This window comes from Hyla sarda, chromosome 1 (genome assembly GCF_029499605.1).
Source record: "Hyla sarda isolate aHylSar1 chromosome 1, aHylSar1.hap1, whole genome shotgun sequence".
NCBI classification, from domain to species: Eukaryota; Metazoa; Chordata; class Amphibia; order Anura; family Hylidae; genus Hyla; species Hyla sarda.
The window spans coordinates 602,611,712-602,631,254 of NC_079189.1; the positions used below are offsets into that span (position 1 = coordinate 602,611,712).

The 19,543-nt window shown below is 43.7% G+C and overlaps 1 protein-coding gene across 1 annotated transcript in view; it reads left to right on the forward strand.

Annotated features, from left to right (window-relative positions):
• Positions 1–19,543, forward strand: part of LOC130295582 (uncharacterized) — a 72,633-nt gene that overhangs the window by 33,120 nt on the left and 19,970 nt on the right. The window contains exons 8-9 of the mRNA XM_056546464.1: positions 14,724–14,874; positions 14,958–15,025. Of these exons, the coding sequence (XP_056402439.1) occupies positions 14,724–14,874; positions 14,958–15,025 (219 nt within the window). The remainder of the gene's footprint in view (positions 1–14,723; positions 14,875–14,957; positions 15,026–19,543) is intronic.

A 19,543-nucleotide genomic window follows, 5' to 3' on the forward strand; every position in this document is an offset into this window, starting at 1 on the left:
ACTGGAAATATATTTAGTCAGAAAAATGGTGACGTGTTCAATATTTATTTCACCTATTGTATACAGCTCAGCTACATGTCCATTACACATATACAGCTCAACTGTGTACACATACAGCTCAGCTACATGTACATTATACATATACAGCTCTACTGTGTACACATACAGCTCAGCTACATGTACATTACACATATACAGCTCTACTGTGTACACATACAGCTCAGCTACATGTACATTACACATATACAGCTCTACTGTGTACACATACAGCTCAGCTACATGCAAATTACACACATACAGCTCTACTGTGTACACATACAGCTCAGCTACATGTACATTACACATATACAGCTCTACTGTGTACACATACAGCTCAGCTACATGCACATTACACATATACAGCTCTACTGTGTACACATACAGCTCAGCTACATGCACATTACACATATACAGCTCTACTGTGTACACATACAGCTCAGCTACATGCACATTACACACAGCTCTACTGTGTACACATACAGCTCAGCTACATGTACATTACACATATACAGCTCTACTGTGTACACATACAGCTCAGCTACATGTACATTATACATATACAGCTCTACTGTGTACACATACAGCTCAGCTACATGCACATTACACATATACAGCTCTACTGTGTACACATACAGCTCAGCTACATGTACATTACAAATATACAGCTCTACTGTGTACACATACAGCTCAGCTACATGCACATTACACACAGCTCTACTGTGTACACATACAGCTCAGCTACATGTACATTACACATATACAGCTCAGCTACATGTACATTACACATATACAGCTCTACTGTGTACACATACAGCTCAGCTACATGTACATTACACATATACAGCACTACTGTGTACACATACAGCTCAGCTACATGTACATTACACATATACAGCTCTACTGTGTACACATACAGCTCAGCTACATGTACATTACACATATACAGCTCAGCTACATGCACATTACACATATACAGCTCTACTGTGTACACATACAGCTCAGCTACATGTACATTACACATATACAGCTCTACTGTGTACACATACAGCTCAGCTACATGTACATTACACATATACAGCTCTACTGTGTACACATACAGCTCAGCTACATGTACATTACACACATACAGCTCTACTGTGTACACATACAGCTCAGCTACATGCACATTACACACATACAGCTCTACTGTGTACACATACAGCTCAGCTACATGTACATTACACATATACAGCTCTACTGTGTACACATACAGCTCAGCTACATGCACATTACACATATAGAGCTCTACTGTGTACACATACAGCTCAGCTACATGCACATTACACATATACAGCTCTACTGTGTACACATACAGCTCAGCTACTTGCACATTACACATATACAGTTCTACTGTGTACACATACAGCTCAGCTACATGTACATTACACATATACAGCTCTACTGTGTACACATACAGCTCAGCTACATGTACATTACACATATACAGCTCTACTGTGTACACATACAGCTCAGCTACATGTACATTACACATATACAGCTCTACTGTGTACACATACAGCTCAGCTACATGCACATTACACATATACAGCTCTACTGTGTACACATACAGCTCAGCTACATGCACATTACACATATACAGCTCTACTGTGTACACATACAGCTCAGCTACATGCACATTACACATATACAGCTCTACTGTGTACACATACAGCTCAGCTACATGTACATTACACATACAGCTCTACTGTGTATACATACAGCTCAGCTACATGTACATTACACATATACAGCTCTACTGTGTACACATACAGCTCAGCTACATGTACATTACACATATACAGCTCTACTGTGTACACATACAGCTCAGCTACATGCACATTACACATATACAGCTCTACTGTGTACACATACAGCTCAGCTACATGTACATTACACATATACAGCTCTACTGTGTACACATACAGCTCAGCTACATGCACATTACACATATACAGCTCTACTGTGTACACATACAGCTCAGCTACATGTACATTACACATATACAGCTCTACTGTGTACACATACAGCTCAGCTACATGTACATTACACATATACAGCTCTACTGTGTACACATACAGCTCAGCTACATGCACATTACACATATACAGCTCTACTGTGTACACATACAGCTCAGCTACATGCACATTACACATATACAGCTCTACTGTGTACACATACAGCTCAGCTACATGCACATTACACATATACAGCTCTACTGTGTACACATACAGCTCAGCTACATGCACATTACACATATACAGCTCTACTGTGTACACATACAGCTCAGCTACATGTACATTACACATACAGCTCTACTGTGTATACATACAGCTCAGCTACATGTACATTACACATATACAGCTCTACTGTGTACACATACAGCTCAGCTACATGTACATTACACATATACAGCACTACTGTGTACACATACAGCTCAGCTACATGCACATTACACATATACAGCTCTACTGTGTACACATACAGCTCAGCTACATGCACATTACACATATACAGCACTACTGTGTACACATACAGCTCAGCTACATGTACATTACACATATACAGCTCTACTGTGTACACATACAGCTCAGCTACATGCACATTACACATATACAGCTCTACTGTGTACACATACAGCTCAGCTACATGCACATTACACACAGCTCTACTGTGTACACATACAGCTCAGCTACATGTACATTACACACAGCTCTACTGTGTACACATACAGCTCAGCTACATGTACATTACATATACAGCTCTACTGTGTACACATACAGCTCAGCTACATGTACATTACACATATACAGCTCTACTGTGTACACATACAGCTCAGCTACATGTACATTACACATATACAGCTCTACTGTGTACACATACAGCTCAGCTACATGTACATTACACATATACAGCTCTACTGTGTACACATACAGCTCAGCTACATGCAAATTACACACATACAGCTCTACTGTGTACACATACAGCTCAGCTACATGTACATTACACATATACAGCTCTACTGTGTACACATACAGCTCAGCTACATGCACATTACACATATACAGCTCTACTGTGTACACATACAGCTCAGCTACATGCACATTACACATATACAGCTCTACTGTGTACACATACAGCTCAGCTACATGCACATTACACACAGCTCTACTGTGTACACATACAGCTCAGCTACATGTACATTACACATATACAGCTCTACTGTGTACACATACAGCTCAGCTACATGTACATTATACATATACAGCTCTACTGTGTACACATACAGCTCAGCTACATGCACATTACACATATACAGCTCTACTGTGTACACATACAGCTCAGCTACATGTACATTACAAATATACAGCTCTACTGTGTACACATACAGCTCAGCTACATGTACATTATACATATACAGCTCTACTGTGTACACATACAGCTCAGCTACATGTACATTACACATATACAGCTCTACTGTGTACACATACAGCTCAGCTACATGTACATTACACATATACAGCTCTACTGTGTACACATACAGCTCAGCTACATGTACATTACACATATACAGCTCTACTGTGTACACATACAGCTCAGCTACATGCAAATTACACACATACAGCTCTACTGTGTACACATACAGCTCAGCTACATGTACATTACACATATACAGCTCTACTGTGTACACATACAGCTCAGCTACATGCACATTACACATATACAGCTCTACTGTGTACACATACAGCTCAGCTACATGCACATTACACATATACAGCTCTACTGTGTACACATACAGCTCAGCTACATGCACATTACACACAGCTCTACTGTGTACACATACAGCTCAGCTACATGTACATTACACATATACAGCTCTACTGTGTACACATACAGCTCAGCTACATGTACATTATACATATACAGCTCTACTGTGTACACATACAGCTCAGCTACATGCACATTACACATATACAGCTCTACTGTGTACACATACAGCTCAGCTACATGCACATTACACACATACAGCTCAGCTACATGCACATTACACATATACAGCTCTACTGTGTACACATACAGCTCAGCTACATGCACATTACACACATACAGCTCAGCTACATGTACATTACACATATACAGCACTATTGTGTACACATACAGCTCAGCTACATGTACATTACACATATACAGCTCTACTGTGTACACATACAGCTCAGCTACATGCACATTACACACATACAGCTCAGCTACATGCACATTACACATATACAGCTCTACTGTGTACACATACAGCTCAGCTACATGCACATTACACACATACAGCTCAGCTACATGTACATTACACATATACAGCACTACTGTGTACACATACAGCTCAGCTACATGCACATTACACATATACAGCTCTACTGTGTACACATACAGCTCAGCTACATGTACATTACACATATACAGCTCTACTGTGTACACATACAGCTCAGCTACATGCACATTACACACAGCTCTGCTGCAGACATATATAACACACACATACACAGCTCTGCACCACGCACATCACACACACACAGCTCTGCTGCATACACATAACTTCAGCTCATCCAGCAGCGATCACAACCAGCACAGCAGAGTCCTGCATACACTGAGCAGATGAGCCTAGAGCAGCAGCCCCTGATCATGTGACTCCTCCTCTTTCTCCATGTGACTGATCACATGACTGTGACATCATGGCAGGTGGTGTAAGCACAGGGTAAGTACACGGCTCTGTACAGTCTGCGGTGGAGGTATGTAGTGTATATATATATATATATATATATATATGAGGATTGTGATGTCATCAGGAGGAGTCGCAGTTCTCGGTGACGTCATTACGGGGGACATAGAAATTATTGAAGAACTTTTATTTACTTTGTATTTGTGGATGTAAACAGCAGCGATTCCTCCATTGTTACCATTAACCCTTTAATGACTCGGTGTATTTGCATTTTGTTTCCTCCTCGCCCTCTAATGACGCTTTTAGTTTCCCTCTTACAGACCCATATGAGGACTTGTTTTTTGGCAGCAGAGATTCCCTATCAGCCCCCTAAGTATATATCAGTATATTTAGATCAGTGTTTCCCAACCAGGGTGCCTCCAGCTGTTCCAGCACTACAACTCCCAGCATGCCCGGACAGCCATGCCGGTATCATCAAAGGGTTAATGGCGGCCAGCGATCGTGCTGATGTGCGGCATTAGCAATAACACATCTGCTTATAGGGTATGAAGCGCACTCAGCTTGTAATCTCGCTTCATACACCCGGAATGTAACCAGGGTGTACATGTACGCTGTGTGTCATTAAAGGGGTACTCCAAAGGATAGGGGAGAAGATGTCTGATCGTGGGGGGACCCACTGTTGGGCCCCCAACGCTATCTCCCGCAGCACCCGACATTCTAAACAAACGCCGGGTTCCTGCAGCAGTGGCCGTCACGGCTACGGCCCCTCATGATGTCACGACACGCCCCCTACATTTTTGTCTGTGGGAGGGGGCGTGTACCATGAACATGAATGGAGGGGGCGCGACTGTGATGTCAGAAGGGGGCGTGACTGTGATATCACGGCCTCCAGCTCCAAGTGTTCAGAACGCTGGAGCACTGGAGTAACCCTTTAAATTATTTATGAGATGTGTCAAACATTTTGATTAGTCAGGGTCTCATTGCTGGGACCCCCCACTGACCACATTAGAGCGAGCGGGAAGGATCGAACAGTAATGCCCTTCACTCTCCAGCTCGCAGCAATTTCCTTCCAGCTTCACTAGACGCCCCATAGACTTATAATGTGGTTCGCGCTTTTGCTGGAGGTCATATACAAGTCTAAGGGGCTTCTGCCAAATCCGTCTCAAGAGGCCGCTAGTCACAGAACGAGATCCGAGCTATTCTCTATTCCCGGTCCAGCAGTCAGTTGCAAACAGACGCGAGGTTGTGGTTGTCTAAGGGATTTTCCCTACCAGACGAGGGAGTCGTGAGTATGTGGGGTGACATTTCCACTGGCTCCGCCCACAGCAGCGGGAGTCGGGCAGCGTTCAGTTAATTATCCGGTGTAAGGTAAGTAAGCCCGGGCCACAGGGACATCGGCACGTGACTGCAGCGCTTGGGCTGCGCGCTGTCACATACCTCCTTGTTGAGAGGTTTTCTTTCTCCTATCAGCGGCACACGGGATCTGGGTGGTCTCGGGGGGACAGTTAGCATGACGGCGTGCCAGCAGCGGGACCCCCGCGATCAGACATCTTATCCCCTATCCTTTGAATAGCGGCTAAGATGTCTTAGGGTCGGAGTACCCCTTTAACACCTGTTTTGCTAGTGTGGCCCCACCTACCTATTAGTCTAATGTACCTGCCTGTCCTGGGAAGTAAGGCATATGTCCACCTCCAAGGTTTATCCAGCATGGCGCGCTATCCTAACGCCCTTCTCACAGCGAAGCCGGGGAACAGAATAGTTCGGGGTTATAGGTATCAGCCGTATTACAGCTTCCCCCGAATATACCTGAGTGCACAAGCGCCTAAAGCACTAGTATAAATCTGAATCCTGACGGAAGCGGGAAAGGAACTTCCGATTATGCGCATTGCCTTGGAGGTGGACATATGCCTTACTTCCCAGGACCGGCAGGTACATTATACTAATAGGTAGGTGGGCCACACTAGTATAACAGGGGTTAATTATTGTACTTCATTATTAGAATATAAATCTAGGATACGGGCAGGACTTAGTCACTCCTGAGGAAGCTGCCAGTCAGTGCAGAGGATCGTGTGTAACACTCGCGTTTCTGAAGACAGGAACTCCAGTGTATGTGGATCCGCTGGACCTGTAAGGCAGATGACTCGGACCGTACCAGGGAGCGGAGTCTAAGGTGCTGCTGGTTTTCATCAGGGCCCGCCGCTGCAGGTGACACCCAAGGGATTGGTATACCTGTGCCAATGTAGTTGCCCCTTCGACTACATTGGCAAAACAGTAAGAGAATTCTGGAGACTGTGAGCATATAACTGATATAAAACACAATCGTACCACTCCAGTGTCTAGACATGTGCATGATAAACACAATGGGGACCCTAAACATCTGAAATTCTCAATCCTGGAAGTTTTGCGCCCATCGCTACGTGGGGGAGATTTTGATAAACAGCTTTTTCAGAAAGAAACCAGGTGGATTTACCGGTTTAAATCAACCACCCCCCAAGACATGAATGAGGTCCTCTCATTTGCCTGTTAAATTTAATTTGTAAATAGGTTTACACATACCTACTCAGTCTAGGTTTACACTTACCTACTCAGTCTAGGTTTACACATACCTACTCAGTCTAGGTTTACACATACCTACTCAGTCTAGGTTTACACATACCTACTCAGTCTAGGTTTACACTTACCTACTCAGTCTAGGTTTACACTTACCTACTCAGTCTAGGTTTACACATACCTACTCAGTCTAGGTTTACACATACCTACTCAGTCTAGGTTTACACATACCTACTCAGTCTAGGTTTACACATACCTACTCAGTCTAGGTTTACACATACCTACTCAGTCTAGGTTTACACATACCTACTCAGTCTAGGTTTACACATACCTACTCAGTCTAGGTTTACACATACCTACTCAGTCTAGGTTTACACATACCTACTCAGTCTAGGTTTACACATACCTACTCAGTCTAGGTTTACACATACCTACTCAGTCTAGGTTTACACATACCTACTCAGTCTAGGTTTACACATACCTACTCAGTCTAGGTTTACACATACCTACTCAGTCTAGGTTTACACATACCTACTCAGTCTAGGTTTACACATACCTACTCAGTCTAGGTTTACACATACCTACTCAGTCTAGGTTTACACATACCTACTCAGTCTAGGTTTACACATACCTACTCAGTCTAGGTTTACAAATACCTACTCAGTCTAGGTTTACACTTACCTACTCAGTCTAGGTTTACACATACCTACTCAGTCTAGGTTTACACATACCTACTCAGTCTAGGTTTACACATACCTACTCAGTCTAGGTTTACACATACCTACTCAGTCTAGGTTTACACATACCTACTCAGTCTAGGTTTACACATACCTACTCAGTCTAGGTTTACACATACCTACTCAGTCTAGGTTTACACATACCTACTCAGTCTAGGTTTACACTTACCTACTCAGTCTAGGTTTACACTTACCTACTCAGTCTAGGTTTACACATACCTACTCAGTCTAGGTTTACACATACCTACTCAGTCTAGGTTTACACATACCTACTCAGTCTAGGTTTACACATACCTACTCAGTCTAGGTTTACACATACCTACTCAGTCTAGGTTTACACTTACCTACTTAGTTTCGCACTCTAAATCTCAACCATTGACTTCATGCTAAGGAACTACTTCTGGGTTATGATTATATTTTCCCATGCACACAACTGGGTCCAGGTAGTACCGAATATCCAGTTCGGATATTGGCACAAGAGTGTGCCCCATCCACTATATCTCCCTGACCGATTGGGTCAGAGACTGTAGAACCATTGGTGACATGCATTTTCATTGTTGTCCCCATGGGTCAGTTATTTATTTATTCATCATATATTCGGTATCTCCACGGGTTACATTAGAATACCATCGGTTCTGATCCCACCCCCAGCATATATCAACAGGCTGGGTAAGTACTTCTGAGTTAGTCACTTAAATCCCGGCTGGGATCCCGGCCGGGATTTATTCTCCCCCATAGTTTTTTTTTTTTCAAGAATATCGGTAATTGGGGTACTTTTGAATCTCTCCCTGCTCCCCGACTATTAATAACATCATCCAGATAATGATGGCTTCCATTATATTTGGATATGTTGACGGGAAACATGGTACTTCTACAAGACAGAATATGTCACTTAAATACAGTGGGGATCAAAAGTTTGGGCACCCCAGGTAAAAATTTGTATTAATGTGCATAAAGAAGCCAAGGAAAGATGGAAAAATCTCCAAAATGCATCAAATTACAGATTAGACATTCTTATAATATGTCAACAAAAGTTAGATTTTATTTATTTCCATCATTTACACTTTCAAAATAACAGAAAACAAAAAAATGGCATCTGCAAAAGTTTGGGCACCCTGCAGAGTTAATATCTTGTACTGCCCCTTTTGGCAAGTATCGCAGCTTGTAAACTCTTTTTGTAGCCAGCCAAGAGTCTTTCAATTCTTTTTTGAGGTATCTTTGCCCATTCTTCCTTACAAAAGTCTTCCAGTTCTTTGAGATTTCTGGTCTGTCACACACTGCTCTTTTAAGGCCTATCCATAGATTTTCAATTATGATGAGGTCAGGAGATTGTGAAGGCCATGGCAAAACTTTCAGTTTACGCCTCTTGATTTAATGCCCCGTGGATTTCAAGGTGTGTTTAGGATCATTATCCATTTGTAGAAGCCATCCTCTCTTTCACAGATGGCATCAAGTTAGCATCCAAAATTTGCTGAAATTTTATTGAATCAATTTTACCTTCTACTCGTGAGATGTTCCCTGTGTCACTGGCTGCAATACAACCCCAAAGCATGATTGATCCACCCCCATGCTTAACAGTTAGACAGAGGTTCTTGTCATTAAATTCTATCCTCCTTCTTCTCCAAACGTACCTTTGCTCATTCCGGACAAAAAGTTCCATTTTAACCTCATCGGTCCAGAGAACTTGTTTCCAAAATGCATCAGGCTTGTCTATATGTTCATTTGCAAAGTTCAAATGCTGATTTTTGTGGTGAGGACGTAGAAGAGGTTTTCTGATGAATCTTCCACGAAGACCATATTTGTACAAGTATCTATAGTGGAATAGTGTACCACAACTCCAGTGTCTGCCAGATCTTTCTGGAGGGATTGTGCAATCAAACATGGGTTTTTAATAGTTTTTCTCACGAGCGGTTCTGTCTGAAATTTTTCTTGGTCTTCCAGATCTTGCTTTAACTTCCACTGTTCCTGATGACTGCCATTTCTTAATTACATTCCGAACATAGGATATTGACATCTGAGAACGTTTTGCTATCTTCTTATAGCCTTCTCCAGCTTTGTGAGCGTCAACTATTTTCAGTTTCAGATTTCTAGACAACTGCTTAGAAGAACCCATGGTGCTGATTGTTGGGGCAAGGTCAGATGAGTCTGGGCATTTAAAACCTTTGAGATTGACTTCACCTGGTCTTCCCAGATGATGACTGAGAACAATCCATGACACTGGCAGGTCTCAGCTTTGCAAAGGGGGCAGTGCATGCTATAAATTCTGCAGGGTGCCCAAACTTTTGCAGACGCCATTTTTTTGTTTTCTGTTATTTTGAAAGTGTAAATGATGGAAATTAAAATCTAACTTTTGTTTACATATTATAAGAATGTCTAATCTGTAATTTGATGCCTTTTGGAGATTTTTCCATCTTTCCTTGGCTTCTTTATGCACATTAATGCAAAATTTTACCTGGGGTGCCCAAACTTTTGATCCCCCACTGTAATCTTTTTAGATGGTTGTATATGCATCTTTATTGGTTTATTCTTTGACCCTTTCAGATTTGGCACTACACCTTTGAATTGATATGCCACAGCATTTTCTGATTCATAATACATCCATTCCAATTCACCAGTAACGGACATTATGACAGCAGAGCATATATAGTGGCCAATGGACATCTATGGTCAGAATGTCACATTCATTTTCTGTGTGGAACCTGCACAGGCGCAGAGTCATGGAGTACGGACTTACCTAGGTGAATCGTCTTTAATCCTTCTACTTCGCACGCGCATAGAATTATCTATGCGTGCACAGTGACGCAATCCCCGTTTTTGCTCACTGCGTATGCGTCTGGTATGCGCATACACTGCGCAGGCGCCAGACATTCGGGAACACGCCAATGAATGCACGCTCTCTGGCCCAGCATAGTGATCATGTGATTTTCTCACATGACCGCCCTAGCAACCACTTGAGACTAGGGATTACCGCACAGATGCCGGGGATTTACTATAACCACTCTCCACGCCTCCATCAGGTCAGTGTGCACATCCAGTGCTACGTTTTCATCTTCTGAATGGAGTAACTGAGTGACACTCACCCAGCACTGTAATTGGCTGGGTTTGACCCGGGAAGCATATTTAAAGGGTACCTTTCATCAAAAAAACTTTTCATATATTATAGATTAATGTATGCAGAATAACTTTCCAATAGCATGTTATTAAAAAATATGCTTCTTTCTATTTAATTTTCAGCTTTGAAAAATGACCACTAGGGGTCTCCCTACCAGTCCTTTTTTTTTTTTTTTATAGATTTCAGAATCATGCAGGAGTCCTAAATCTCAAACTGCAGCCAGAACACAGACAAACTCAGCACTGCTCACTGCCAGGGAGCAGTGCTGTGCTTGTCTGTGTCCCGGCTGCAGTCTGAGATTTAGGACTCCAGCATGAGTCTGAAATGTATAAAAAAAAAAAAAAAAAAAAAAGGACTGGTAGGGAGACCCCTAGTGGTCATTTTTCAAAGCTGAAAATTAAATAGAAAGAAGCATATTTTTTAATAACATGCTATTGGAAAGTTATTCTGCATACATTAATCTATAATATATCAAAAGTTTTTTTGATGAAAGGTACCCTTTAAATATGCTTCCCGGGTCAAACCCAGCCAATTACAGTGCTGGGTGAGTGTCACTCAGTTACTCCATTCAGAAGATGAAAACGTAGCACTGGATGTGCACACTGACCTGATCATTTTCCAGCATCTTTGAGTACATCTATGAGAAACCTGTTAAATTAATCTATGCAGTGATCCAATTTCATTAAAATCTTGTATTTATCTATATATACTCCCCCCCAGACAAGCCCCTGGTTGCCACTGTCTCAATGGTAATTGACAATAGGTCTGCCTTCCCTTCTCCTATCCAACCTTAGGTAGGCAGTACCTTTTTAGTGAGCCCCCTATCTATGCTTTTAGCTAGGGCTAACATAATAGAGTGAGGGGTAGGTTCCAGAGCGGGGCCGTCCTTTTAAAGGGTACCTCTCATCAAAAAAACTTTTGATATATTATAGATTAATGTATGCAGAATAACTTTACAATTGCATGTTATTAAAAAATATGCTTCTTTCTATTTAATTTTCCCCTTTGAAGAAATGACCACTAGGGGTCTCCCTACCAGTCCTGGCAGCAAGCATTTCAGACTCATGCTGGAGTCCTAAACACTACGAGCTGCCAGTCTGCTTTGTTCACAAAGGAGAACACTCAGAGCTGCCAGCCTGCTTTGTTCACAGCCTGTTTGGCTGTGAACAAAGCAGGCTGGCAGCTCTGAGTGTTTAGGACTCCAGCATGAGTCAGAAATGCTTGCTGACAGGACTGATCGGGAAAAATACAATAGAAAGAAGCATATTTTTCATTAACATGCTATTGGAAAGTTATTCAACATTCATTAATCTAAAATATATCAAAAGTTTATTTGATGAGAGGTCCCCTTTAAGGACATCAACGCCGCCTAGGCATAGGGGGACCACGAGATAAGGGACAGCAGACAGTAGCCACACAACCATAGGCCGGTGATCCCCTATGACCCCCCGTATCTTTCCTTTAGAGATTGGTTATCCTGGACTCTATCTACATGTAAGTCTCCAGAATACTGGAGCATGTTCATTGTAACATGTTGCTTGCTTTGATTTAAGCACGTTGTACAGTGTCAGTGCTATAATCAATTGTGTTCTTTTTGTGGTCGATAATCACTATAATGGTTTATTATTATTGTTCTTTTTTGCTTTTGGATTTTAGTGGTCTCCATTAAAAGTAAAATTTTAGTGTCTTTCTGTGATACCCCTTTTTCTCTCACACAGTTAGATCTGGGCCATATATATCTATTTATCAGTGGGTGTGTAGATTACAGTGCTGCTTTATACAGCAACTTCTCTGATCAGCGTCGTTCCCTTCTCTTCTCCATCTGGTCGGGGCCATCATGACCATTTCTTTCAGCCACAACTCTTCACCAATAAACCTGCAAAACAAACCTATTAGGCCCCGCACTTTACCAGCATCAGCCTCCAGATTCCCCTTTTACAAGTGACGAGGAATACAGGGGTGTATAGGTGTAAAGGGGTAACAGAGGGGTGCAGAAAGGTGTATAGAGGGGTGTACAATGGTGACAGAGGGGTGTACATGGGTGATAGAGGGGTGTACATGGGTGATAGAGGGGTGTACATGGGTGATAGAGGGGTGTACATGGGTGATAGAGGGGTGTACAGCGGTGACAGGTGTGTAGAGGAGTGTACATGGGTGGCAGAGGGGTGTACATAAGTGACTGGGGGCGTAGGGGGGTGTACATTGGTGTTGGGGAGGACAGGGGTGGACAGGAGTGACAAGGTGGTAACGGGTTGACAGGGGTGACAAGGATGTGGTCAGAGGGGTGGACATGGGTGACGGGGATGGACAGGGATGACAGAGGGGTGGATAGGGGGATGGCCAAGGTGGACATGGAGGACAGGAGGGTGGATAAGCGGTTAAAAGAGGGGTGGACAGGAATGACAAAGGGACATAGAGTTGAATGGGGGGGTGGACATGGGTGACAGAGGTGTAGAAGGGGGGATGAACATGTGTGATGGGAATGGACAGGGGTGACAGAGGGGTGGACATGGATGACAGGAGGGTGAACAGGTATGAAAGGAGGGTGGACAAGGGGGAAAAGGTAAAAGAGGGGTGACAGGGGTGAATAGGGGGGTGGACATGCGCGACTGGTTGACTTGGGTAGACATGTGACTGGGTAGACTGGGGTGCGGACAGGGGGGGGTGAACAGGGGTGACAGGAGTGGACATGGATCAGATGGGTGAGAGGGGGGACAGGGTTAAAAAGGGGAAACAGAGGAGTGGAAAGGGTACAGTACCTTAAGCAAGCCATTTTTCTTCACTACACCGGCACTGGAATCGGGCGCAGCTTCCACGTTCCTCCCTTCTCCGGCAGGGCACCGACTGGGGGGAGGGGGGACGCTGGGGCACGGGTCACTATACCAGGACGGTAATCCGGCAGAGCACCGCCAGGGCACTCACTCACTTGGCCGCAGGGGGGAGGGGATGCTGTGGGAAGCAGGGGGACGCTGTATACGCAAGCACAGCAAAGCGCACACATACTTTCCTTCCCCCCGGCGGCGCCATGAGTCACAGGCGCACAGGCTAGGGCAGGAAATAAAAAAAAAAATTTTGAAAAAAATCCTGCGGCACCCCGGGCAGTGCCCCGGTAAGGAATCACTGGTAGGTTTACGTTCAGCACGCAAAAGGCCTTGACCATAAATGATATATTTTATGTATTTTGCTTGGAGGTTTCCATGTTTTCCTTGTAGATGTTTTTCAGTTATTTTCCTGAGTATCAACATTATAATATTTGAGTAATTCTCAATGTAATTTCTATTATTATTCATTTTGACACCTTTCTGTTTAGTGATAGTGACGTATACACCATTATTATTATTATTAGTATTAATATTTTATAGTTAGTACATTTGGAAAAAGCCTTAGGTCCATATGTCTGCAGATCTGCCATCCACAAGGCTCAAAACGTTGGTTATTCTGGATTTTTGTGGTATTTTCTGTACTTTCCTAATCTCACTAACCTGCCTGTCTGTGTCCCAATGGATGTAACTAATATAAAGTAACATTCCTTATATAGAGAACAGTGCTGAGGTCTCTCCTGGTTCCTATAAGGTGTCAGGACGTGGTGGTCTATTTCTCCATGGAGGAGTGGGAGTATGTAGAAGGACACAAGGATCAGTACAAGGATCAGGTGATGATGGAGGATCAGCAGCCCCTCACATCAGCAGGTAATAGACATGACTATATACACACGTCCTCTCATTATTTGTATGTAAAGAATGAATTCAGTCTCTGTATGTGTTCCCTACAGTCAGATCCAGTAAGAGAACAGCAGCAGAGAGGTGTCCCCGTCCTCTTCTTCCACAGGATCAGGATCAGGTAGATGGAGATATTCCCTATGATCTGTAGAAGGGCTGTGAAGCTCTTGTGTTCAGTCTTGTTTTATCCTACAGTATTATATGCTTTATACTTGTGGAATGAGAAAGGTGCACAGCTATGGGGCTCAGATAACTCCTCCTGTCATCTCAGTTTTGGCATCATGATAATGAAATGGTTACCATTATGGGGGGATGAATTTAGAGAGCAGAGACACACAGAGACTGCAAAGTTCCTGGTCTGCCCCCTAGAAACAGGGGCCCCAAAATTAATTAAAGTCTCCTCCATGTCTACAGCCTGCGTGCTCCTGCCGTTCCCAACACTCACTGCCGCTGGGTTCCCAATGACAAGTTTCGGCTTCTGCCTTCATCCCTCCTTCTGTTTCTTCCTCTGGCCCCTTACCCCTACAGGACGTATGCATATGTCTCAGCACCCGACATGTTCACGCGCTGAGACATATGCATACGTGCTGCTGATCTCCTGCTCTGCCGCGCGCAGCTTAGGAGATCGGCGGCAGGACCCAGCTGTCAATCACAGCCTGGCAGCATTAACCCCATAGATGCCATAATCAATCCTGATCACGGCATCTGTGGTATTGACAGGGGGAGGGGGCTCCCCCTGTTCAACAACGGCAGCTCCGCAATACGATCGCGGGTCACCCATTGGTTGCTATGGCAGCAGGAGGCCAGCTGATGGCCTCCTGTCTGCCAGCTACGGAAGCCTGTGAGGTCCAGCCATAGACTAGATCGCAGAGACTGTAGTGTGTGCAGCAGATCAGGTTATACTGTGCTGCAGTAAAAATGTATTGCAGCATAGTATAACCTGTAAAAAGGGAAAAATAAAATAATGAAAGGTTCTTCAATAAAAGTATATAAAAAAAAATATTAAATAAATGCCCCTTTCCCAATAAAAGCCCTTTATTATCATAAAAAAAAACGCAAATAATATACTGTACATACTATGTATTGCCATGTAACAACATATACTATAAAGCTATAATGTAAATTATCCCACACGAAGAAGAAAAACAACAATAAAGCACAAAATTCAACAATTTTGGTACAAATAGGGGAATAAAAAGGATCAAAAGGTAGCACATATCACAAAAATGATACCAATGAAAAGTACAGCTTGTCCTGCAAAAAATAAGCCCTCAGTCAATGGGAAAAATAAAAAAGTCACGGCTGTCGGAACATAACACAAAAAAAGGAAAAAGAAGAATTTTGCTCAGAAAAGGATAAAGAACATAAAAAGCCATATAAAATGGGTATCGCCATAATCGTACTGACCAACAGAATAAACATAACATCACTTTTACCGCACAGTGAACACCATAAACAAATAATAAAAAAAAACACCAGAAATTTTCCATTTTTTCACAATATTTTGGAGTTAATCACAAATAATGCTGGATGTGTCTACAAAAATGTACCATGGGTCCGTCCTTTAAGGGTTAAAGGGCCAGAGCATGTGTTTCTAATATTTCCTTCACTTATCCTAGTTGTCTACCGCCACTTTTCTACCTAAACTTGACTCCACTACCTCACTTCCAGCCTACTACTAACACCTCCATACAGTCCCACCTCTGCCTGATTCCCGGTGTCTGCCACTTGGACCATCTGCCCCACTTGGCAAATGGCTGCAGACACCAGGACCACTCACAGAAAATGTCCTGGGGACTTCTACCAGCAGAGTTCCAGCTTGCACATCCTGGAGTGGGATAAAGGGTAGAAACCTTAGAGGGTACTTAGACTCGACAAGGTCACTCCCTGAGGGTAGTCCTGGCGCGGGTGGCTGCTTGCCAATAGGCCAAATCAGGGATGTGGAAATCCTATCGCCCGACGCCCGGGACAAGTAGTTTTGGGCACCGGGTAGGTGATTTTTTTTTATAGATTTAGCCCTGTATCGGGCTAGCAGGGACAGACAGACTTCCCCCTTATTTTTCTTTAATGCCGGTGTGAGGTGTAGGAGCCGATGCTAGTCTACACCTCACACCGGCGCTCAGGGTATATGGAGGGGGCGGCGGTGTGAGGTGAGATTTCCAAACCCATCTCACCTCACAGTGGCCCCCAGCTGATTTCAGTAGTCGGGGGCCGCTGCTCAGAGCCCCCCCAGCCAGTGTGAGGGGATCTCGCCTCACCGCCCCTCCCCGCCGCTCTCCGAAGTTTGCCGAAGTTAGAGCGGGGAGGAGCAAGGGCAGAGCCCGTGGACGGTCTGCAGGAGATGATTAAGCCACGCCCCCTCATCCCCCTCCCGGAGGATGGAGAGCGCAGCTCTGAATACAGGAAGACAGGGGGAGAATGAGGACGTACACAGCCCCTCCCCTGCTCTGTCTACACAGGACCTCGCTTATCACGGGGAGGTTTCAAGTTTTCACAGGGGAAAACACAGAGCGGGGGAGGGGAGAGGACGTGTGTGAGGAGACATACTGCACTGCACACTGCACAGGCTGGGGATTTCACCTCACACAGGCATGTATGTATATGTATGTATTTTATGATTAGGGGGGTGTATCAGCGGCAGGTGTATGATGTGTGCAAATGTATGGTGTATTTGTCATGTGTATATATGATGTGTGTATGTTGTCTGTATAATGTGTGTATGTGTGATGTGTGTATGTAATGTATGATATAGGGGACAGCAGCCCGGTGTATGTGTGATGTGTGTATGTAATGTATGATATAGGGGGCAGCAGCCTGGTGTATGTGTATGTATGATGTGTTTATGGTGTATGTGTGATGTGTGTATGTAATGTATGATATAGGGGGCAGCAGCCCAGTGTATGTGTATGTATGATGTGTGTATGGTGTATGTGTGATGTGTGTATGTAATGTATGATATAGGGGGCAGCAGCCCGGTGTATGTGTATGTATGATGTGTGTATGGTGTATGTGTGATGTGTGTATGTAATGTATGATATAGGGGGCAGCAGCCCGGTGTATGTGTATGTATGATGTGTGTATGGTGTATGTGTGATGTGTGTATGTAATGTATGATATAGGGGGCAGCAGCCCGGTGTATGTGTATGTATGATGTGTGTATGGTGTATGTGTGATGTGTGTATGTAATGTATGATATAGGGGACAGCAGCCCGGTGTATGTGTATGTATGATGTGTGTATGTGTGTATGTAATGTATGATATAGGGGGCAGCAGCCCGGTGTATGTGTATGTATGATGTGTGTATGGTGTATGTGTGATGTGTGTATGTAATGTATGATATAGGGGGCAGCAGCCCGGTGTATGTATGATGTGTGTATGGTGTATGTGTGATGTGTGTATGTAATGTATGATATAGGGGGCAGCAGCCCGGTGTATGTGTATGTATGATGTGTGTATGGTGTATGTGTGATGTGTGTATGTAATGTATGATATAGGGGGCAGCAGCCCGGTGTATGTATGATGTGTGTATGGTGTATGTGTGATGTGTGTATGTAATGTATGATATAGGGGGCAGCAGCCTGGTGTATGCGTATGTATGATGTGTGTATGGTGTATGTGTGATGTGTGTATGTAATGTATGATATAGGGGGCAGCAGCCTGGTGTATGCGTATGTATGATGTGTGTATGCTGTCTGTGTGTATGTAATGTATGATATAGGGGGCAGCAGCAGGTGTATGTATGATGTGTGCATATGTATGGTGTGAGTGTATGTGTGATGTGTGTATATATGATGTGTGTATGTAATGTATGATGTGGGGGGGGGGCAGCGGCAGGTGTATGTATGATGGGGGAGATTTATCAAAACCCATCCAGAGGAAAAGTTGCTGAGTTGCCCATAGCAACCAATCAGATCGCTTCTTTCATTTTTCAAAGGCCTTTTCAAAAATGAAAGAAGCGATCTGATTGGTTGCTACGGGCAACACAGCAACTTTTCCTCTGGACAGGTTTTGATAAATCTCCCCCGATGTGTCTATGTATGATGTATGTATGTAATGTATAATATAGGGGGCAGTGGCCGGTGTATGTATGATGTATGTATGTAATGTATGATGGGGAAGCAGCGGCGGGTGTATGTATGTATGATGTGTCTGTATGATGTATGTATGTAATGTATGATGGGGAAGCAGCGGCGGGTGTATGTATGTATGATGTGTCTGTATGATGTATGTATGTAATGTATAATATAGGGGGCAGTGGCCGGTGTATGTATGTATGATGTATGTATGTAATGTATAATATAGGGGGCAGTGGCCAGTGTATGTATGTATGATGTGTCTATGTATGTATATACTGTATGATATAGGGGGCAGTGGCCGGTATATGTGTATGTATGATATGTGTATGCATGTATGTTTTGTACAGGGGCGGACTGACAAGTGCCGCCGCCAGTTGTGCTAATTTTTTTTATTTATTTTTAGTGGCTTCTGGCCACCCGCACTAAATTGCACCCCCAGAATCCCGCCCCCCTTCATACTCGCCCGCCGACCAAGAGCCCCACGGATGCACGCAAACACACCCGAACCAAAACTACAACTTCCAGCATGTTGCACCATAACCTAAACTGTAGAACTATAAAGT